Raw genomic sequence first — 25,199 nt, forward strand, 5'->3', positions numbered from 1 at the left:
CTCTCATCCCCTTGAATGTGATCTGGACGTAGTAACTAACTTCAGCTATGAAGTGTGACTTCTGAAACTAGGTAATAAAATGTGTTGTGGCTTCCTTTTTGCCCCTTTCTCTCTGATCACTTGCTCTGGGGGAAGCTAGCTGCCATGTCATGAGGACATTCAAGCAGCCCTATGGAGAGGCCTATGCAGTGAGATACAGATGCGTCTGATAAATGGCCGGTAAGGAACTGCATTTGCCAGCCATGTGAATGAGCCATCTAGAAGCAGGGCCTTCATACACAAACTTTCAGATGACTGCTCCTCTGGCCAGCATCTTGACTGCAACCTCATGAGAGACCCTGAGTCCAAATTGCCCAGTTAAGTCTTCTTGGATTCCTGACCCTCAGAAATTATGGTATAATTGATGTTTATTGTTTTAAGCTACTAACTTTGGGGGTAATTTGTTGTGCAGCAATTGATAACTAATAGAGAGAGATCCTTTATAATAACATAGTTGATAATCATAGAAATAATCCATCAAATAGAGATAGCACTATTCATTTAACTACAGAGCTCCAAAATATATTCTAAAAAAAAAAAAACCTTCAAGGAAAAGTTGAAAAATCCACAAAATGCAGGATGTTAGCACACCCTTCTCTGAAAACCTACACTGAGAAGGAAAAAGACAGTAAGGATATTAAGGATTTTAAGAACATAATTAGAAAACTTGACCTAATGAAGATATGTTTAATAAACATATTATTAAACATATTAAAGAATGCATATTATTAATAAAGTCATTTTAAATAATCATATCTAAGCCACCAAGGAAATATCAACATATTCCACATATTTCTACCACAGAAATCATATTCAGTGACTTCTGTGCAGTAAAAGTAAAAACTAACTATAAAAAGATCACCCCAGGACTTCCCTGGTGGTGCAGTGGTTAAGAATCCACCTGCCAGGGCTTCCCTGGTGGTGCAGTGGTTGAGAGTCCGCCTGCCGATGCAGAGGACACGGGTTCGTGCCCTGGTCCGGGAAGATGCCACATGTTGCGGAGCGACTGGGCCCGTGAGCCATGGCCGCTGAGCCTGCGCGTCCGGAGCCTGCGCTCCTCAATGGGAGAGGCCACAGCAGTGAGAGGCCTGTGTACCGCAAAAAAAAAAAAAAAGAATCCACCTGCAAGTGCAGGGGACATGGGTTGGAGGCCTGGTCTGGGAAGATCCCACATGCCACAGAGCAACTAAGCCTGTGTACCACAACTACTGGGCCTGCACTCTAGAGCCCACAAGTCACAGCTACTGAGCCCACGTGCCTAGAGCCCATGCTCCACAAGAGAAGCCACTGCAATGAGAAGCCTGTGCACCACAACAAAGAGTAGCCCCCGTTCACCACAACTAGAGAAGGCCCGTGCACAGCAGTGAAGACCCAACGCAGCCAAAAATAAATAAATAAAATTTTTAAAAAAAGATCACCCTGATAAAAAATAACATGTGCCCCCAAATTTAACAACATACTTATTAATAACTCTTTGGCTAAAGGTGATCTCAAAGTGGAAATTGTAACTTAATGGCAATGAAAATATTACATATCAAGGTCTGTGGCTTGCAGCCAAAGCAGTAATACTCAGAAGAAATTTCATAGCCTTAAATTCATTATTTTTTTTAAAAGATTGAAAATAAATGACCTGTGCTTTCATCTCAAGAGAACAAAGACAAATAAATCCAAAGAATGTAGAGAAATGAAATTAATGAAGATAAAAGAATTAAATTTTTTAAAGTAGAATTTCTCAATAAAATCAAAGCCATTTTCTAGAAAAGACCTGTAAGATAATAGTTTAGAAAAATATCATCAAGGCTTAGAAAAAGAAGACAAACACACACACACACAAACTAGGATTGAAAAGGACATAACTACGGCAAAGGAAATTTGTTTTTAAAGAGAAGGATACTATTAATTTTGTTTTGAATTTATTTTTATCATGGATAAAAAACAGAGGGAATAAAATAATGAACTGCCATATACCAATCACCTAACTTCAACAAGTACCTATACATGACCAAACAGTTTTCATTTATATTTCCAACCACCCTACATCCCATTCTGGATTATTTTGAAGCAACGTATTATTTTACTTTAAATGCTTCATTATATATCTCTGAAAGAGAAGTTTTGTTGTTGTTTTTTTTAAAGAAACATCATCACAATACTATTATTAAATCTAAAGAAATTCCTCTTAGTTTCTTACTTATTTTATTTATTTATTGGCTGCATCAGGTCTTAGGTGCAGCACGCGGGATCTTTTGTTGCAGTACACAGGCTTCTCTCTAGTTGTGGCACGCAGGCTTAGTAGTTGTGGCTCACGGGCTCCAGAGTGAGTGGGCTCTGTAGTTGTGGTGTGCAAGCTCCAGAGTGCGTCGGCTTTCTCGTTGCAGCACGCAGGCTCTCTAGTTGTGGCGCGCAGGCTTAGCTGCCCTGTGGCATGTGGGATCCTAGTTCCCCAACCAGGGATGGAACCGGCATCCACTGCATTGCAGGGCAGATTCTTAACCACTGGACCACCAGGGAAGTCTCTCCCCTTAGTTTCTTTCTTTTTTTTTTTTTTTTAACATCTTTATTGGGGTATAATTGCTTTACAATGGTGTGTTAGTTTCTGCTTTATAACAAAGTGAATCAGTTATACCCTTAGTTTCTTAATATCATCAAATAATCCAATTGATGTTCAGATTTCTCTGTTATCTCCAGAAGTATTTATTTTAAAAAATCTAAAAGGTAGTTGTATCTCAGGATCAACCAGGTCCAACGTTACATTTGGTTGATGTGTCTCAGTGGTTTAAAGTCTATTTTTTTTCTTTTTTGTATTTATTTAAAATTTTATTTATTTATTTATTTATTTATTTATATATTTTTTGGCTCTGTTGGGTCTTTGTTACTGCATGTGGGCTTTCTCCAGTTGCAGTGAGCTGGGGCTACTCTTCGTTGTGGTGCGCGGGTTTCTCGTTGTGGTGGCTTCTCTTGTTGCGGAACATGGGCTCTAGGCCCGCAGGCTTCAGTAGTTGTGGCACATGGGCTTAGTTGCTCCACCACATGTGGGATCTTCCTGGACCAGGGATTGAACCCATGTGCCCTGCACTAGAAGGCGGATTCTTAACCACTGCGCCACCAGTAAAGTCCCTCAGTGGTTTATTTTAATCTGACTTCCAGCTTTCTCTCTTTTCCCCACTTGTTTTGCAGTTTTGCTGTTGAATAAACTGAACCATTTGCCGTATAGAGTTTCTCATATTTTGACATGTGCCAACCTCATATCTTTGGAGTGCTTATTAATATGTTCCTCTGTCTCCTGTGTTTCCTGTAAACCATTAGTTCATTTGGGTCTGTTTCAAGTGACCATTTTTTCTCCTGGTTAGGGTCACATCTTCTTAGTCCTTATCACCAAAAGTGAGGTCATCACTTTCGGTTTTATCCTTCATTTATAGTACATATATATATATATATATATATATATATATATATATATATATACACACACATACACACACTATATATATATACTATATATATAGTATATATATATAGTGTATATATATATAAAACTAAAGATGCATATATATTCATCTATATCCCTGTTTTTAAATAAAACTTCTGTTTTAGTGTTTTAGTAGCATATTAAAACATTGTTTGGCAACTTGATGGTTTTTTGTTTTTTCTTAATTTTATTGAAGCATAGTTGGTTTACAATGTTGTGTTAATTTCTGCTGTACAGCAAAGTGATTCAGTTATACATATATTCTTATTCATATTCTTTTCCATTATGGTTTATCACAAGATATTGAATATAGTTCCCTGTGCTATACAGTAGGACCTTGTTCTTTATCCATCCTATATATAATAGTTTGAATCTGCTAATCTCACACTCTCAATCCTTTCCTCCCCCCCACCCCTTGGCAACCACAGTTCTGTTCTCTATGTCTGTAAGTCTGTTTCATAGATTTGTTCTTTTGTGTCATATTTTAGATTCCACATAAAGTGGTATCATATGGTATTTGTCTTTCTCTCTCTGACTTACTTCATTTAGTTTGATAATCTCCAGATCCATCCATGTTGCTGCAAATGGCATTATTTCATTGTTTTTCATGGCTGAGTAATATTCCATTGTGTGTGTGTGTGTGTGTGTGTGTAAATATATATATACACATACACGTACGTATACATATATCACATCTTCTTTACCCATTCATCTATCGATGGACATTTAGATTATGTCCATATCTTGACTATTGTAAATAGTGCTGTTATGAACATAGGGGGTGCATGTATATTTCCTAATTATAGTTTTGTCTGGGTATATGCCCAGGAGTGGGATTGCTGGATCATATGGTACCTCAATTTTTAGTTTTTTAAGGAACCTCCATACTGTTCTCCATAGTGGCTGTACCAATTTACATTCCTACCAACAGTGTAAGAGGGTTCCCTTTTCTCCCCATCCTCTCCATCATTTATGATTTGTAGACTTTTTAATTATGGCCATTCTGACTGGTGTGAGGTGGTACCTCATTGCAGTTTCGATTTGCATTTCTCTGATAATCAGCAATGATGAGCATCTTTTCATGTGCCTGTTGGCCATGTGCCTGTTGGGCTTCCTTAGAGAAATGTTTATGTCTTCTGCCCATTTTTTGATTGGGTTGTTTGCTTTTTCGTTATTGCATTGTATGCACTGTTTATATATTTTGGAAATTAAGCCCTTGTCGGTTGCATCATTTGCAAATATCTTCTCCCAGTCTGTAGGTTGTCTTTTTGTTTTGTTTATGGTTTCCTTTGCTGTGCAAAAGCTTAGAAGTTTGATTAGGTCCCATTTGTTTATTTTTGCTTTTATTTCTATTGCCTTGGGAGACTGACCTAAGTAAACACTGGCGTGATTTATGTAAGAGAATGTTGTGCCTATGTTCTCTTCTAGGAGTTTTATGGTGTCATGTCTTATATTTAAGTCTTTAAGCCACTTTGAACTTACTTTTGTGTACAGTGTGAGGGTGTGTTCTAACTTCATTGATTTACATGCAGCTGTCCAACTTTCCCAGAACTACTTGCTGAAGAGACTGTGTCTTCCCATTTGTATATTCTTGCCTCCTTTCTTGAAGATTAATTGAACATAGGTGTGTGGGTCTATTTCTGGGCTCTCTATTCTGTTCCATTGATCCATATGTCTGTTTTTGTGCCAGTATCACACTGTTTTGATTACTCTAGCTTTGTAGTATTGTCTGAAGTCTGGGAGGGTTATTTTTCCTCAGGATTGCTTTGGCAATTCTGGGTCTTTTATGTTTCCATATAAATTTGAGAATTATTTGTTCTAGTTCTGTGATAAATGTCATGGGTAATTTGATAGGGATTGCATTAAATCTGTAGATTGCTTTGGGTAGAATAGTCATTTTAACAATTTTAATTCTTCCAATCTTAGAGCATGGCATATCTTTCCATTTCTTTAAATCATCTTCAATTTCCTTTACTAATGTTTTGTAGTTCTCAGCATATAAGTAAGTCTTCCACCTCCTTGGTGAGGTTTATTCCTAAGTTGTTTTTTTTTTAGATGTGATTTTAAAAGGGATTGTTTATTTACATTCTGTTCTGATATTTCATTGTTAGTGTAAAGAAACTCTACTGATTTCTGTATGTTAATCTTGTATCCTGCTACCTTGCTGAATTCATTTATCAGTAGTTTTGTGAGTCTTTACGGTTTTCTATATATAGTAACTTAATTTTGTTATAATATCCTGGGAATAACTCTGATCATTCTATATAGCAGTATATAAAATGATCAGAAGAATTTTAAAAAGTATGATAATATATACAACAGTGCAATAAACATGAAAACTTAGTTAACGTGAATAAAATGAAAAACTTGAATTGATTAAAATAGATGAATTTAAATAAACCAGTAGCTCCAAGGACAAAATTCAAACAAGCCAAAAATATAACTCCTAAAAAAAGCAGTAGGTTTTATTTATGAATTAAAAACTTAAAAACTTATTCTAACATGAAAATAAGTGTCATTCCAAGTAAATTCTCCATTTGGTAACAAAATCTAAATTCTTTACATATATTTTCACATTTAAAATAATTATTCATTGTTCTTATATAAAAAAGATTATTTATGTAGATACTTATGTAGACATTAAGAACTGATTACTAAAATTTATATTAATATTAATGTAACTTATGAGATAAATTATTTCATAGACTTCCTTATCTTGAAAGTTACTTTTCCCTCAAATCTACAAATATGATATTTCTAAAATATTAACACATTATCAGAAATATTTTATTCCTAATTCTTACAACTTCTTATTAACCAGATTTGTCCTATGAAAAGAAATGCTATTTTGAATAAGTACAAAGAGAAGTGTATCAACATTTTACTTTACTTGAAATAAAGCAGCATGAAATTAAATGTTCTGAAAGCAGTTTTGGACAAGGCTTAAAGCTGCAAAGCTTGTAGTTAATGAATTTAAAATTTATATTATCAACTGATTTGAACTAAGTAAAATATTATAGCAGGGAGGGCCAGAACATGGTAGTCTTAAATGTGTAGAAGCTGTTGCATGTCTTTGTAAGTGCTTCTGTTATCTCATACAAACCTATCAATCCCCAGAAGCCTAACAAAAATTAGAAAAGGTTATAACAACATCAATACATTATAATAGTTAAACTTATCTGTCAGTGACTAGTCCAAAGTATGATTTCAAGATGAAAATCTACTCAGGATTTTTTTTTAGCTTTGAATATTTTTTTTTTTGTTTTGGTTTTGCTGCACGGCTTGCACAATCTTAGTTCCCCAACCAGGGACTGATTCCGGGCCCTCAGCAGTGAAAGCATCGAGTCCTAACACTGGACCACCAGGGACTCCTTAGCTTTAAATGCTTTTTGTTGTAAATCTGCATATTCATTATAGTAGTACATTAAATACCACCTGTGAAAGGTAATGAGCTCCCAGGAATAACAAGTCTTTTATTCCAGATCTTAGATGATACAGAGAGAATATGTGTCAATTTTTAAACATGGATCATAGCCAAAGACTCTCAGTGTTTGTCATCTTTTGTTCAGTGGAAGCCAATTTCACTTAATAGTGCTAAAAGATGTTACTAATATAAGTCAGTTTGGCAAACAGTAAATTAAAAATTGTCGCTGAGAATGACAGAAACTAAATAGTTCATTCTTCTGAATATTTTTCTGAAAACTTGCTTCCACATTAGTAACACTTTTATAATAAAACCATTCATAACTAGGTAATCCTGATTGGGTGGCAGTAAAGGTTGGGATTTATCAATATGACACTTTTCAGATCTATTGTCATCTATGTTATCCCTTTAGACCCATTACATGCCATTTTAATCTTATACAATAAGTCTCCAAAAAGAGACCAAGGAAACAAAAAAGGACTGTACAACTTACAATGTCTCCTTGTGCCATGTGCCTCCGAGACACGTGATTCTAAACATCTAAGTATGGTATGGTAATACAGTTCACTAGTATGTGAAAACCTTGATGGATGGGCATCAGGGGGTAGATACATGTTTTATGGGGCCTGAAACTTATACTTCTGAAGAAAAATAATTTAATTGACCTAGAGAATATTATGCTTAGTAAAATAAGTCATAGAAAGACAAATACTGTATATTATCACTTAGATATGGAATATAAAAAATAAACAAATATATATAACAAAACAGGATAAGACTCACAGATATAGAAAACAAACTAATGGTACCAGTGGGGAGACAGAAGGGTAGGAGGGTCAAGATAGGGGTATAGGATTAAGATATACAAACCTCTATGTATAAAAAAGATAAGCAACAAGGATATACTGTACAGCACAGGGAAATATAGCCATTATTTTATAATAACTTTAAATGGAGTATAATCTATAAAAATACTGAATCACTATGCTATACACCTGAAAATATTATAATATTGTAAATCCACTATACTTCAATTTAAAAAAGAAAGTTAAAAAAAAAATTTAACATTTCAAGTACAAAAGTAGGTACTGGGAAGGATATGTACAAATAAGAGGCAGAGAAGCTTATGCTTTATAAACTTTGTAGTAAATTTACCTCTGCATCTGGCATGTAGTAAACACTCCATAATTATTTGTGGAATAATTTTTGATTAATAAGTATTAATTAAATTTAAAGTCAAGATGAGAAGGGCATGACTTTCCCAGTAGTGGTCTCTTGCAGTGTATTTAATATAATATCATTTAACAGTACCTTAGCCTTAGTCTCAACCAGCTTTACTGCATGTCCTGTATTCTTGTGTGTGCTGTCCTAATCAAGTAAAAGACATGAAAATGAAATACAAAGCCAAGTGGCTTTTACTTTCTTGACTTATTTAGAATATGACCATTTCCCAGGGGTATATGAACATATTTAACTGTATATATCCAACATTTAAACTAAATTGAAACACTAAAACTATCTAAAAGTTAAAAAATAAATGTATCCAGAGGATAGCCAATTGGGGGGGGTGATATAGATACTAGATACTAGATGTCTTTTATCACACTGTAAAGATTCATGCATGAACTGTCTCAAACTGAGAGGTATGGAGTTACAGAAATATACTCTCTACTGCATTTTACTAAAAACTACATTCATATATATGAATAGTGAGAAGGTCCACAGAAATGAAAACCTTCATGGTACAGATATAATATCAACTCAAGAACTGTTAAGCCTTATTACCTTCTTGAAATTAATGACCCCAAATTCCCTATAACAGTTAAAAAATTAAGAGTAGAAATCACAGAATTAAGAATGAGAGAGAGAGAATATGTTCCAGAAATAATTTGTGGACCACAGATCTCATAGCCAACACTTACATCACTGTTAAACATAAAATACTAACATTAGTAACTCACAAAAAAACGGATATTTTTTATGGGTAACTTTCTTTTTCACTGATTTATATGCCTATATACTAGTGCTATTATATAGTCTTAATGTTAACTAGAATAAGTCTTAGATATTCTTGACCATTTACTTTCACATATGAATTTTAAGATCAACTTGTCAAGTTCCATGAAAAATATTACGGGATTTTGATTGGAATTCCACTGAATTTTACAGATTATTTGGGGTCAGAATTGATATCTTTATGATGTATAATCTTTTCAGCCATAAGCAGGTGTATATCTGTATTTTAATCAGGTGTTCATTTACATCACTCAGTAATGGGTGGTAATTTATTCTTAAATGCATTGTATATCTTTTGCTTATTTTCAGTGAAGAATCACATATAAATTTTGCCAGAGACAAGAAGATAGGAAAAAAAGCTGCCTTAGCTTATTTGTAAGGCTAGTATAACTTTGATACTAGTTGAGGGCTTGTTAGCAGTCAAGTGCAAGTAAAGTGATAGAATTTCTTAAGAACACAGACGCACTTATATAATACTGTACAGCAACTATACCTCAGTAAAAAAAAAAAACATAAATGCAAAAGTATTAAATAAAACACTAGCAAACTGAATACCGGAGTATATATATTTTTAAATTACTGCTAATTTCTTCATTGAATATAAGGATCTATTATGAAAGTATCATGCCACTCTTGGATTAAAAAAGAAAATCAACATGATTTTTTCAATTGATATACATTTAAGTTGCTTCTGATTTTTTATCGTTGTAAGTACTGCTGTCAGGAATTCCCTGGTGTTCCAGTGGTTAGGACTGCATGCTTTCACTGCCGAGGGCCTGGGTTCAATCCCTGGTTGGGGAACTAGGATGCCACATGCTGCATGGTGCAGCCAAAAATAAAAAAAGATAGTCTCAAAAAAAAAAAAAAAAGTATTGCTGTCATCACCAATCTTGGACATAAGATTGGTCACATCATTTCCTTAAGAAGATTTTCCAAAAGTATATGTATGCAAATTTGAATTCTGATGTATTACTAAAATATGGAATCATCAAACTTTTTCCATAAAGGACCAAACAGCAAATATTATAAGCTTGTGGGCCAAAAGGAAAAATTGAGGTTATTATTTAGGTACTTGAGAAAACAAATTTCCATAGATTTTTATTGATAAAATTTTAAATGTAATAATTGAGTATGATAGAAAACAAATTTCCACAAATCTTTATTGATAAAATTAAAAATCTATTAATTGAGTACAGTTTTCATAATAAAGTTCTACAGATGTGAATAATGGAATTCTTTTGTGGAGGGATAACATTTCTCTTAATAAGGGTTGAAAGGTGGTTTTCCTTAACAACAAAATCTGTTGCAAATGTTCATCTGTGAATACTGATCTATGATGAGATTTTATGTATTTCAACTTTGCAAATTTCTTTCCTCGTAGATAAGTACTGCCAAATACTGATATCAATCCATGAGCGTATGGTTTAATTGCACATATTCACCGATCAGAAGGCATTTTTACAATTCTATTAGCTAAAGGCTAGACTGCCTTTTAACATGTTACTACATTGCAAATTAATTACTTCCTATTAAAGTTCCTTAATTGCAACATTGGAATATGGACATTATCTTTGCACTTGTATCAAGGTTGAAAAATGCTGCTGTGGACTGAAATACATTGCTGGGAATTTGTATATGAATGGAGATCTCACTTCTTTTTTTAACTTTTGACAGTGCAGGAAGTGTATAACACAGCCTGTAACACAGCCTATTACTTGCAAGTCAAACAACGTTCTCACTGAAATGACTTTATCACAATATAAGTTTCACATATAAGTACTGTTTTGCTTTTAATAGTTTCAGATTGAAACACTTTCAAGTCTTCAGCATAAGGTAATTCCAAAGCCATTCAGAGTTGAGTGGTTGAGCACAGTTCTTCCAATCATTTAAAAATGTAAACACTATTTTCTTTTAAAATTGAAGTATAGATGAGTACAGTATTATATATACAGGTGTACAATATAGCAATTCACAATTTTTAAAGGTTATACTCCATTTATAGTTATAAAATATTTGCTATATTCCCTGTGTTATACAATATACCCTTGTAGCTTAATTTATACCTAATAATTTGTACCTCTTAATCCCTTATGCCTATAATGCCCTTTCTTCCCTCTCTACTGGTTTGCTCTTTATATCTGTGAGTCTGCTTCTTTTCTGTTATATTCACTAGTTTGTTGTATTTTTTAGATTCCACATGTGATATCATACAGTACTTGTCTTTCTCTGTCTGACTTATTTCACTTAGCATAATGACAAAACCAAAAAACCTACTGAATGGGAGAAAATACTTGCAAACAATATGATAAGGGGTCAATATCCAAAATATATAAATAGTTCATACAACTAATCATCAAAAAACAAACAACCTGGTTAACAAAATGGGCAGAAGAACTGAATAGACATTTTTCCAAAGAGGAAATGCAGATGGCTAACAGGCACATGAAAAGATGCTCATCATCACTAATCATCAGGGAAATGCAAATCAAAACCACAATGAGATATCACCTCACACCTGTCAGAATGGCTGTCATCAAAGAGAACATAAATGACAAATGTTGGCAAGGATGTAGAAAACAGGGAACCTTCATACACTGTTGGTGAGAATGTAGACTGGCGCAGCCACTGTGGAAAACAGTATGGAGGTTTCTCAGAAAACTAAAAGTAGAACTACCATATGACCCAGGAATTCCACGCCTGAGTGTATATGTGAAAAAAACAAAAGCACTAATTCGAAGAGATACATGCACCCCAGTGTTCATAGCAACATTATTTACATTTGCCAAGATATGGAAGCAACCTAAGTGTCCATCAACAGATGAGTGGATAAGGAAGATTGTGGTACATATCAGGCTTCCCTGGTGGTCCAGTGGTTAAGAATCTCCCTGCCAATGCAGGAGACATGGGTTCGAGCCCTGGTCCGGGGAGATCCCACATGCCGCAGAGCAACTAAGCCCGTGTGCCACAACTACTGAGACTGTGCTCTAGAGCCCTTGAGCCACAACTACTGAAGCCCGGGCACCTAGAGCCCATGCTCCGCAATAAGAGAAGCCACCACAATGAGAAGCCCATGCACTGCAACGCAGAGTAGCCCCCGCTCGCTGCAACTAGAGAAAGCCCACGCGCAGCAGCGAAGACCCAACACAGCTGAAAAAAAAAAAAGTCATAAAAAAAAGCACACACACACACACACACACACACACTGGAATACTACTCAGCCATAAGTAAGAGTGAAATTTTGCCATTTACAGCAACATGAATGGACCTGGAGGGCATTATGCTAGGTAAACACCGTTCTTTACTCAAGGGCTGTACAAAAGGCAGGCTATATTTGGCTTATAGGCCATAGTTTACTGACCCCTGCTCTGTAAAGTCTATATTCCCAGTAAATGTAATAAGTGCCTGTTTCCCCCCAAATTTTGCAACCAGTGAGTAATAACTTTAAAAAATCTGTCCAGTTTGAAATTACATTTTTTCAACTTTGAACATTAGGACAGTGAAATACCTTTTCATGATTATAGGCCATTTATATTTCATCATTGAAAACTTGTTGTTCATGTTCTTTTTCCATTTTTATTGCAATAAAATTCTCATTCCAACAGTCACCCTGTGTACCAAAAAGAGTTCAAAGTCCTTTTTAGTGGCTCTGTCTACTTCTTTAGAATTATTTTCCACTGCATTCTCCCACACAACCAACATTCCTTCCGTATTGAAAGACCTGCCATTGCTTGATAGAACTGTGTTTTCTCAAGCTTCTCTATGTATGTGCACCAGGTATCATTCATTTTCTGTTGCCTTTTCTCCATTTTCCCTTCTACTATAACTCTTATTTATCCTTCAAGATGCAGATCAAGGATCAGTTCCTCCTCTTTGGTTCTACACCATTCTTAACTCTGCCATAAAACCTATTACACTATGTTACTAACTGTTGTTTACAGTTGTCTTTCTCCCTACTGGGCTGAAAGCTTGTTGAGAAACGGTATTGTAATTGATCTCTCTTTTCACAACTTAATAGGCACTGATTATTTGTTGACTGAATAAGTTCAAGATGATAGTAGTGTTAATAATATTAATAAAGTAACATGTGCCAGACACATAAATATCAGAGACAAATTTGTACAATAGTATTCCTTATAAAATGCTTATCATAATGAACAATTGAATTTTGAAGAAGCTATCTCAGATAGTAAAATTTCATTAAAGAAAATAGCCACTAAGATTTTTATTCCCTGACAAAACTAAGTACATCAAACATTGGATTTAAAAGCTTGTTTTTTTCCCTAAAGACTTAATTTATTTAAATAACTGCCACTAGTTATAGCTATGATTTCCAATTCAAGAAAATTTGCTTGTATTAGAAAACTGAGAAAATTAAAATACAAAATTTTTGTATTTTATCATCAGCCATGTCTGTTTTGTAATCTATTTTTGTTACTGTTTTGAAAGAACAGTAAGTTCTTTCTTTGAAAATCTCCTTTGTAACTTGACTAAGATACATTTTGGATTAATCTTTTATCTTGCTTTATTTCCAAAGGACATCCATTACCTTGCACTAGAAAAGGGCGAATTGGCACTAGCTGAAGTGGCAAGAAAGAGAGCTAGTGACATTGATGCAGAATCAATAACCTCTGGAGTTGGTAAGATTTAATGCTGTTTTTTTAAAGTGCTTTTTATTTTAATCAATACTTATTCAGTATCACTTGTATTTACATTTGTAGGGCATGGCTGGTTAATTTGAATTATTTTCTTTGTGAAGACAGTGTCTTTTTTTAGAAAAAACAAGAATTAAGCCTGGGTAAATAGTACAATATGGATATTTAACTTGGAATTGTGTTAATATGCAAATTAATAATCAGTAATTAATAACTACTTAGCAAAAAGTTAAAAAGTCACTGTTCTTTTCATAAGATTTTAAGGAAAACAGTTTATTATTATTAGTGCTATTATTAAAATTAACCAACACAGGAACTTATATAATCCTTTATTTTTATACATAGACATGTCACATCTCAGAAGAATTCCCTCCTATATCAGACAAAGTACTTCACGTGAAATTTAGGTTTGATGGGTGATTTTTTTTTTTAATTTAGAAGCCACTAGATTCATTTTACTGTGAGTCTTCCAAAGAAGATAAATCAAAAGCCTAAATTGAATCTAAAAGTCCATTCAAAACTTTATAATATAGAAAAATGATGTCTTTAAAAACTATAATAATATCAGCATGAGTTTCCTTTTTCTAAACTCAATTTATCCTAATGTCACCAACTCTGAAAGTACTGATCTCTGGACATCCCAATTTTTATTGTTCCTGGTATTTCCTATTCCTAAATTAGGCAGAGGACCCTCAGAAATTGTAATAGAATTTATTTCTTCATGGAACTCCTATAAAACAAAGAAGTTTCAGTAAGGTTTCCACTTGGTAAGTTGCTTGAAAATATTATAACATTGATTATCCATTGATGGATCATCTTGTGCTTTGTTTTTGTAATGTTGGCAGCCAAAAGGAGCAATTGTTGGCTTCTCTCTAACATCACCACCAGAGATCCCAGTCTTCCAGTTGGTACTGAAGGACTCAAAACCATACTACCAGGGTAGCTCTAAAGCTGAATACCAAAGCTGACAGTTGTTTACCAGAAAGATGATTTTGTTCTCCCTCCCCCACCCTGAAAAAGTTCCAAACTGATCAAACCCAAAAGATGCGTAGACCACTTTCAAATCTTCATTCCTAATGGATAAAGGATATTCAATATTAATATAATATTAGATAAGAGTAACTTCAGTTGACCTATCAGTGTATATTGTTACTTGCTAAGGATAGTGATGTGCATCCCAATAAAAACAATAATAGCTAATATTTACTGAATGCTTACTGTGGGCCATGTACTATTCTGTTAACTACATTTACTAATTTAAGCCTCACCGTAATTCTTTGAGGCAGGTACAATTTATATTTGTGATAAGTCACTTATAACTAAATAATGAAATCATACCCTATTAATAGGAATTGCTGTGTTACATCATAGGGATACAAACATCCTCCATCCCCATCCCTCTTGCCATTTAGGAAACACAGTAGGAGGTTAATTCATAGCAAATTTTATCAGAATTTTCCTTAGTTGTCATGTACACTGCCTTTTCCACCAGGGTTTCAGATATAATGGAGGCAATTTTTGCATTTTAAAGCTATTTAAATTTACTAAGAGTGAAAAGGAATATGAAGAGATTACCACGAAATTTCAGAAAAATGAAGAAACTCCACTATTCACCAAAATGCATCCTGTGCCCTGTGTATATTTTGATCAGGTTACCTAGGCCAGCTGATAATTCCTAGCCAAAGAGTTTGGTGTTCCCCCTTTGAGCCCTGCCTCATTTCTAGTAAATACCTTTTTTTCACTGAAACCCTGTTACTCCCCATTTCTCAGCTTTTTTTCAGGCCTTATCCTATGGCTTTGATTACTATCTCTTGTCAAAGATCCATTTAATAACAACAGTAACTATCAAGAGGTAAACAGCTTAGATAAATGTTCTACTCCACTTTTGTTCCAGAAAACTGGGGTGGCTCTCACTTATATTTAGCAGACAGAAAAAACGAATCAGCAAACTTTAAGATACAACATTTAGAATCATTGAGTCTGAGGAGCAAAAGGAAAAAAGATTAAGTGAAATGGGCCTAAAGGACTTATGGGACACTCTCAAGCATACCAACAACTATGGGAGTCTCAGAAAGACAAGTGAGAAAGAGACAGAGAGACTATTTGAAGAAATAATGACCGGAAGCTTCCCAAATTTGAGGAAAGAGATGGATCTACAAATCCAACCTCAGTGAACTCCAAATACAATCAACCAGGAGAGAGACCCATGCTAGGACAAATTATAATCAAACTATCAAAAGCTTTTCAGCTTGAAAAAAGCATCTTGAAAGCAGCAAGAGAAAAGCAACTTATCATATACAAGGTATCCTCAATAATATTATTAGCAAGTTTCTAGTAGAAACCTTGGAGGCCTGAGGCAATAAAATGACATATTTAAAGGGCTGAAACAAAAAAGAATGTCAATGGAGAATTCTATATCCAGCAAAACTTTCCTTCAAAAATGAGGCAGAAATTTAGACATTCCTAGCTAAATAAAAGGTGAAGGAGTTCATTACCTTCCCTAAAAGTAATGCTAAAGGGAGTCCTACAGGTTGAAATGAAAGGATCGTAGACAGCAACTTGAATCCATATGAAGAATGTAAAGATCTCCAATAGAGATTAATACATGGACAAATATAAAAACAATTATTATTATAATATTTTACTACACTTTTTATTTTCAACAGGAATTAAAAGACAAATGCATAGAAAATAATTATAAATCTGTTAGTAGGTACACAGTATATAAAGATGTAATTCATGACCTCAATAACATAAAGTTGGAGCACAGGAACACAACTTAAGGTAACTTGGTATCCATTCAAATTGGATTATTATAATTTAGGATGTTATCATGTAATCCCCATAGTAACTACAAAGAAAATAACTATAGAATATACACAATGGAAATTCAGACGTTTCCCTACAAAATATCAACTAAACACAAAAGAAGGCAGTAATGGAGGAAATTAGGAGGAAAAAGGCTATAAGGGGGAAAAAGGCTTTAAGACATACAGAAATTAAATAACAAAATGGGAAAAGTCCTTCCCTATCAGTAGTTATTTTAAATATAATGGAATAAACTCTCCAGTCAAGTCTGCACAGAGCAAAGAGGTTGTAGGTAGGACTTGACTGGTGAGTTTATGTGGGTGAGGATAAGTGAAAGACACCCATCTCAAAAGAGCTAAAGTAAAAATAGGAATGTCATTGGCATCATGGGATATATGCTAGTACCAAAGGATAGGAATACAGGTGTAACTGAGACATAGCTGTAACCAGAAACTTAAAAGCTGTTTGGACTTTCTTCAATATTTTCTTTCTCCAAAGACCATTTTCGTCTTCTCAAGTTTTTAAGGCAGTAAGCAAGTTTGCCAGTAGGACTCAAACTCTGCATCCTTTAGTTGAGGCATGCAGAGGGAAAAATTATTCTCATTCTTGTTCCAGAATTTCCAGAGAAGGACTTTGATTCAGCTGGTTTCCTTACCCAAGTTGTTCCCATCAACTATGGCCAGAGGGCTGGGTCACATAGCTCCAAGAAAAAGGCTCCCACAATTGGATATGATATGGGGGTCAGTTTTTAGGACACGGGTATTAGGCAGATAATCCTATAGACATCTACTTCAGAGGTAAAGGAAAGAACCAAACATGACTCCATCCTGCAGGCCAGCAAGATCACCTTTAAAAGAAAGAAAATAGGTGTACTTTCAGGTATTCTGATTCAAGGCTCTTAGAGGACAAGCTGTCCCACAATCATTTGAATATCTAAGACAAGGGAAGGATCAGCACCGTATATCAGGATTTGAGCTGAAGAGACTTCCAAGGAAAGAAATAAAGAGTGAGAAATAAAGGATACAGAACCTTGGGGAAACAAACACATAGAGCTGTTCTACTACCCATTCACTCGCTCCTCAAACCATGCCTATATGGCTGCTATCAAATTATTCCACCAAAACAGTTTTCACAATGTTACAGTGACTCCCCTCTCCCTATCCCACCATGACAGTAAATTGAGTAGGCATTTTTAAGTCCTCAACTTATATAACCTTTACAACAGTAGTTAAATATTATTCACTACTCCCTCCATGTCGAAATTTTCTTCTTGTGATTTCTCTGACATCATTCTTGCATGATTTTCTTCCTAACATTTTTCCAGCCATTCCTTCTCAGTTTCCTTTATTGCTTTGTCTTTATCAGACTTCTGTAAATTAACCAAATGCAGCAATCTGGGGAGGGTTTCAAGAAAAACAACTGAATTTCATGTAAGAACAGCAAGTTCTATAGTGTTGTTGGGTTTTTTTAAATATTTATTTATTTTGGCTGCACTGGGTCTTAGTTGCAGCATGTGGGATCTTGTTGCGGCCTGTTTAGTTGTGGCAGGTGGACTTCTTAGCTGTGGCATGGGAACTCCTAGTTGCAGCATGCATGTGGGATCTAGTTCCCTGACCAGGGATTGAACCCAGGCCCCCTACATTGGGAGCATGGAGTCTTACATACTGGACTTCCAGGGAAGTTCTTTGTAGTGTTTTAACTTGCCCTTTTCCCATCTGCCCCACCACCCAGCTCCACAGTAGCCTTGAAAACCACAGCCCATAATCCAGGTGAAAATCAGCAGCTCCAGGAGCCAGCAGAGAGTAAAGAACAGTATTGGAGGTCCTTCAAAGTCCCAATCCCAGATAACTATCATTATTTGACTGATGGTTCCTTGGAAGACCTCTTGTGTAAGCCTTTCTTTATTTGACCTGATTGGAAGCTCACTCTTTGTGAAAAAGCCTTTTCCCCAGGGTGCTTTGTGGAAAACTATTAGAGGCAGTTGTTTAAGATTTTGGCTGCCTGAGAAGGTAAATAAGTACTGGGGCAAACAATAAGCCAACCAAAAAGCTAAAAAGGAAATTCTAGAGAATAAGATATCCATAGGAGATTTGAAAAGCTCGAAAATCTTTCTGGGACTCTGTATACTACTGTGTGCATGCCCGGGACTGTGTGCATTCTTAGGAAATACATGAGATGGTCACCTAAATTCTCCCCTCTGGCTGATCTGGAGGCTCTATGCATGCAAGCAGTGGAGGCTAAAGCTGAGTTGTAAAATGCCTAGCTGAGCATTCAAGGGGTTCCCTAAAACACAGAACCCCCACCCAAAAAGATTCCAAGATAGGATTCTAGGATTAAAAATCTTTATCCAATCTGTAGATGACTATTTAGGTAACTGAAAAGAGATTTCAGTGGCTGCACACAACAAAGGATATACACTTTACAGAATTAGTTCAAAAGTTACCAAACAACAAATAGCAACAACAAACCTTGAAGAAGAGTGATTTACAGAGTTGCCACATTATATTTAAATATATTAATATATTTAACATTTACACATCTATTAAATATTTATAATATTTAAACATATTACTTAAATGCAGTTTTTCAACAAAATTTTGTTTTTTTAATTAAATTTAATTTTTATTTTATATTGCAGTATAGTTGATTTATAATGTTGTATTAGTTTCAGGTGTACAGGAAAGTGATTCAATTATAAACCTACATATATCCATTCTTTTTCAAATTCTTTTCCCATATAGGTTATTACAGAATATTGAATAGAGTTCCCTGTGCTATACAGTATGTCCGTGTTGATTACATATTTTATATATAGTGGTGTATATATTAACCCCAAATGCACAAGATTTTTATGTATTAATTTTGTATCCTGAAACTTTACTGAATTTATTGATGAGCTCTAGTAGTTTTCTGGTAACGTATTAGGACTTTCTATGTGTAGTATCATGTTATCTGCAAAGAGTGGCAGTCTTATTCTTCTTTTCCAATTTGGTTTCCTTTTGTTTCTTTTTCTTTTGTTTTTGTTTTTGTTTTTTTGTGGTACGTGGGCCTCTCACTGTTGTGGCCTCTCCCATTGCGGAGCACAGGCTCTGGACGCACAGGCTCAGCGGCCATGGCTCACGGGCCCAGCCACTCTGCGGCATGTGGGATCTTCCCGGACCAGGGCACGAACCCGTGTCCCCTGCATTGGCAGGCGGACTCTCAACCACTGCACCACCAGGGAAGCCCCTCTTTTTCTTCTTTGATTGCTGTGTCTAGGACTTCCAAAACTATGTTTAATAGAAGTGGTGAGAGTAGACATCTTTGTCTTGTTCCTGTTTCAGTTTTTCACCATGGAGAATGATGTTAGCTGTGGGTTTTTCATATATGGCCTTTTTTATGTTAAGGTAAGTTCCCTCTATGCCCACTTTCTGGAGAGTTTTTTCATAAGTCATTGCTGAATTTTATCAGAAGCTTTCTCTGCATCTATTGAGATGATTATATGGTTTTTATTCTTCAGTTTGTTAATGTGGTGTATCATATTTATTGATTTGTGGATGTTGAAGAATCGTTGCATCCCTGCGATAAATCCCACTTGATCATGGTGTATGATGCTTTTAATGTATTCGGTTAGAATTTGGTTTGTTAGTATTTTGTTGAGGATTTTTGCATCTATGTTCATCAGTGGTATTGGCCTGTAATTTTCTTTTTTGTGGTATCTTTCTTTTTTTCTGCGGTACGCGGGCCTCTCACTGTTGTGGCCTCTCCCGTTGCGGAGCACAGGTTCTGGACACGCAGGCTCAGCAGCCATGGCTCACGGGCCCAGCCGCTCCACGGCATGTGGGATCTTCCCAGACCAGGGCACGAACCCGTGTACCCTGCATCGGCAGGTGGACTGTCAACCACTGCGCCACCAGGGAAGCCCTTTTTTGTGGTATCTTTGGTTTCAGTATCAGGGTGGCAGTGGCCTCATAGAATGAGTTTGGGAGTGTTCCTTCCTCTGCAATGTTACCTCTTCTCTAAATGTTTGATAGAATTTGCCTGTGAAGCCATCTGATCCTGGACTTTTGTTTGTTGGAAGTTTTTAAATCAACAGTTTCAATTTCAGTACTTGTAATTGGTTTGTTCATATTTTCTATTTCCTCCTGGTTCAGTCTTGGAGGGTTGTACCTTTCTAAGAATTTGTTCATTTCTTCTAGGTTGTCGATATATAGTTGCTTGTAGTCTCTTATGGTCCTTCGTATTTCTGTGGTGTCTGTTGTAACTTCTTTTTCACTTCTGATTTTATTGATTTGAGCCCTCTCTTTTCTTCTTCATGAGTCAATTTTGTTTATCTCTTCAAAGAACCAGTTTTTAGTTTCATTGATCTTTTCTACTGTTTTATTCTTCTCTATTTCATTTATTTCCGCTGTGATCTTTAATGATTTCTTTCCTTCTACTAACTTTGTGTTTTGTTTGTTCTTCTTTCTCTAGTTACTTTAGGTGTAAGGTTAGGTTATTTATTTGAGATTTTTCTTCTTTCCTGATATAAGATTGTATTGCTATAAACTTCCCTCTTAGAACTGTTTTTGCTGCATCCCATAGTTTTGGATTGTCGTGTTTTCATTGTCATTTGTCTCTAGGTATTTTTTAGTTTCCTCTTTGATTTATTCAGTGATCCATTGGTTGTTTAGTAACATATTGTTTAACCTCCACGTGCTTGTGTTTTTTTACTTTTTTGCTTGTAATTGATTTCTAATCACATAGCACTGTGGTTGGAAAAGGTGCTTGATGTGATTTCAATTTCCTTAAATTTACCGAGGCTCACTTTGTGGCTCAGCATGTGATCTATCCTGGAGAATGTTCCATTTGCACTTGAGAAGAATGTGTATTCTGTTGCTTTTGGATAGAATGTTTTATAAATAACAATTAAGTCCATCTGATCTAATATGTTCCCTGTTGATTTTCTGTCTGGAAGAGCTGTCCATTGATGTAAGTGGGTGTTAAAGTACTCTACTAGTATTGTGTTACTGCTGATTTCTCCTTTCATGGCTGCTAGCATTTGCCTTATATATTGAGGTGCTCCTATTTTGGGTGCATATATATTTACAATTGTTATATTTGCTTCTTGTATTGATCTCTTGATCATTTTGTAGTGTCCTTGTCCCTTGTAACAGTCTTTATTTTAAAGTCTATTTTGTCTGATATGAGTATTGCTACTCCTGATTTCTTTTGATTTCCATTTGCATGGAATATCTTTTTCCATCCCCTCACTTTCAATCTGTATGTGTCCCTAGATCTGAAGCGGGTCTCTTTTAGACAGCATCTATACGGGTATTGTTTTTGTATCCATTCAGCAAGCCTGTGTCTCTTGGTTGGAGCATTTAATCCATTTACATTTTAGGTAATTATCCATATGTATGTTCTTATTGCCATTTTGTTAATTTTGGATTTGTTTTTGTAGGTCTTTTTTCTTTGCTTCCTCTTTTGTTCTCTTCTCTTGGGATTTGATGACTACTTCTAGTATTGTGTTTGGATTGCTTTTTCTTTTTTGTGTATCTGTTGTAGATTTTTGGTGTGCAGTTCCATATAGCAGTCTACATATATACAAGATTATTTCAAGTTGCTGCTCTCTTAATTTCAAAGGCATTTCCAATATCCTGCATTTGTACTGTCCTCACGATTGCTGGTTTTGATATTATATTTGTGTGTGGAGTCTTTCCTACCTTTAGCTTTCCCATTCGTAATTTTCTTGTTTCTGATTGTGGCCTTTTCTTTTCCACCTAGAGAAGTTCCTTTAGCATTTGTTGTAAGGCTGGTTTGGTGATGGTGAATTCTCTTAGCTTTTGCTTGTCTATGAAGCTTTTAATTTCTGTCAAATCTGAATGAGAGCCTCGCTGGGTAAAGTATTCTTGGTTGTAGGAGTTTCCCTTTCATCACTTTTAATATATGGTGCCACTCCCTTCTGGCCTGCTGAGTTCCCACTGAAAAATCAGCTGATATCCTAATGGGGATTCCGTTGTATGTTGTTTGTTGCTTCTGCCTTGTTGCTTTTAATATTTTCTCTTTGTCTTTAATATTTTTTAGTTTGATTAATATGTCTTGGAATGTTCCTCCTTGAGTTTATCTTGCCTGGGACTCTGTACTTCCTGGACTGGAGTGAGTCTTTCCTTTCCCATGTTAGGGGAGTTTTCAGCTGTAATCTCTTCAGATATTTTCTCAGGCCCTTTCTCTCTGTATTCTCCTTCTGGGACGCCTATAATGTGAATGTTGGTGTGTTTAATGTTATCCCAGAGGTCTCTGAGACTGTCTTCATTTTTTTTTTTCCATTCCTTTTTCTTTATTCTGTTCTGTAGCAGTGATTTCCACCACTCTGTCTTCCAACTCACTTATTCGTTTTTCTGCCTCATTTATTCTGTTGATTCCCTGTAGTATATTTTTCATTTCGGTTATATTGTTCATCTCTGTTTGTTTGTTAAGTCTTCTAGTTTGTTTTTTTTGTTTGTTTTTTTTTTTTTACTGTGTTGCGTCTTTGTTTCTGTGTGAGAGTTTTCTCTAGTTGTGGCAAGCGGGGGCCACTCTTCATCGCAGTGCGCGGGCCTCTCACTTTGGCAGCCTCTCTTGTTGCAGAGCACAGGCTCCAGACACGCAGGCTCAGTAGTTGTGGCTCACGGGCCTAGTTGCTCCACGGCATGTGGGATCCTCCCAGACCAGGGCTCGAACCTGTGTCCCCTGCACTAGCAGGCAGATTCTAAACCACTGCACCACCAGGGAAGCCCCTAGCTCTTTGTTAAACATATCTTGTATCTTCTTGGTTTGTACCTCCATTCTTTTTCCGAGATCTTGGATCATGTTTACTATCATTACTTCGAATTCTTTTTCAGGTAGATTGCCTATCTCCACTTCACTTCACTTGTTGTTCTGGGCTTTTATCTTGTTCCTTTGTCTGGACCATAGTTCTCTGTCGTTTCATTTTGTCTAACTTTCTGTGTTTGTGGTTTCCTTTCCACCGGCTGCGGAGTTGTAGTTCCTATTCTTTCTGGTGTTTGCCTCCTGTTGGGTGAGGTTGGTTCAGGGGCTTGTGCAGGCTTCCTAGTGGGAGGGACCGATGCCTGCCCACTGGTGGGTGGAGCTGGGTCTTGTCCCTCTGGTGGTCATGGTCATGTCAAGGGGTGTGTTTAGAGGTGGCTGTGAGCTCAGTACAACTTAGGCAGCCTGTCTGCTGATGGGTGGGGCTGTGTTCCCACCCTGCTGGTTGTTTGGCCTGAGGTGTCTCAGCACTGGAGCTGCAGGCTGTTGGGTGGGGCCAGGTCTTGGTGCCAAAATGGCAACCTCCAGGAGAGCTCACACCCATCAGTATTCCCTGGGACCTCCGCCACCAGTGTTCTTGCCCCCACAGTGAGCCACAGCTGACCCCTGCTTCCCCAGGACACTTTCCAAGACCTGCAGGTGAGTTTAGCCCTGGCTCCTGCTTTGTGTGGGTCCCTGTACATGTGAAACCTTGTGTGCGCCTTCAAGAGTGGTGTCTCTGTTTCCCTCAGCCCTGTGGAACTCCTGCATTCAAGGCCCACTGGCCTTCAAAGCCAAATGCTCTAGCCTAAATCCTCAGGCTGGGGAGCCTGACATGTGGCTCAGAACTCACTCCTGTGGGACAACCTCTGTGATATATTTTCCAGTTTGTGGGTCGCCCACCCGGTGGGTATGGGATTTCATTATATCATGAAAGCACCCCTCCTACCATCTCGTTGTGGTTTCTTCTTTGTCTTTGGATGTAAATATCTTTTTTGGTAGGTTCCAATCTTTTTTGTCGGTGGTGGTTTAGCAGTTAGCTGTGATCTTGATGTTTTCATGAGAGGGTGAGCTCAAGTTCTTCTACTTTGCCATCTTGTCCACAATCAAGGGGCTGCTTTTAGTTTAGATTCTTTATGCTTCCTTCCTCAGCATGTGCTGGCTGTTATCCCCTTGAAATGGGGGTGTACAGGTGTGGTGGCCTGTGCATGCTCCCAGGATGGCACGTACAGCACCCTGCACCTGTGCCCACATCTCTTAGTGGAAGCGGCTGCCTGCGCACTCCCACAACAGCAGGGGCAGTGATTGGCACCTGTTCTCATGTCTCTTGGTGGTGGTGGCAGCTCACACACTCCCAGGACAGTGAGGGCAGTGACTAGCGTCTTCTTGTGGGTCTCAAAGCAGCAGCGGTGGTCCGTGCACTCATGGGACAGTGGGGGTAGTGATTGGCACCTACTTGCAGGACTCTTAGCGGAGGTGGCAGCATATGCCCATCTCTGGAACCCAGGATGGCATTGGTGGCTTGCACCCACCCCTGGAGCTCATGTAGATGGTGTCCTGTTGCCTGAGAGTGAACACAGAGAAAGAGGCTCCTATGGAGGTCCCACTCCTACCCCTCTCCCTTGCACCCCCAATGGAGGCTTGCCTCTTTGGTGGGCCCCAGCTTCTTCCGAGTGTACCCTCAGTTGCCACACTCCAGCCTCTTCTGGCTGTGTCCGCACAGCCAACTGTGGTCCTCTCCCAGGTCTGAGCTCCAAAGCCTGAACTTCAGCACCCAGCCCCTACCTGCACCAACGGTTGAGCGTCTGAGGCTGAGGAGCACAGGGTGGCAGTACCAACCGTTTCTGCATGTCATTCTTCATTTTGCCTACAGCAAACTGGTTGCTACGCTCTCCTCTGAGGCTCCAAAGCTACTCTTCCATCCAGGCTGATCTCCCCACCAGTTAGGGGACTTCCCAGGGTGCAGGAACCTGTACTCCTCCACAGCTCCATCCCTGGGGCACAGGTGCTATCCCGATTCCTTTCGCTGTTTTTCTTTTGTCCT

At 37.0% G+C, this 25,199-nt stretch overlaps 1 protein-coding gene across 8 annotated transcripts in view; it reads left to right on the forward strand.

Moving 5' to 3' along the window:
* Positions 1-25,199, forward strand: part of WDPCP (WD repeat containing planar cell polarity effector) — a 270,466-nt gene that overhangs the window by 232,510 nt on the left and 12,757 nt on the right. For 5 of the 8 annotated variants that reach the window (XM_079940326.1, XM_079940323.1, XM_079940324.1 and 2 more), the window contains 2 exons: positions 13,483-13,585; positions 14,282-14,494. In XM_079940326.1, the coding sequence (XP_079796452.1) occupies positions 13,483-13,585; positions 14,282-14,355 (177 nt within the window). In that variant the 3' untranslated portion in view covers positions 14,356-14,494. Of the gene's footprint in view, positions 1-13,482; positions 13,586-14,281; positions 14,495-25,199 lie in introns of those variants that run through there. The other 3 variants (XR_013830956.1, XR_013830957.1, XM_079940325.1) reach the window with 1 other exon arrangement.

Source organism: Stenella coeruleoalba, assembly GCF_951394435.1.
Source record: "Stenella coeruleoalba genome assembly, chromosome: 13".
Lineage (NCBI taxonomy): Eukaryota > Metazoa > Chordata > Mammalia > Artiodactyla > Delphinidae > Stenella > Stenella coeruleoalba.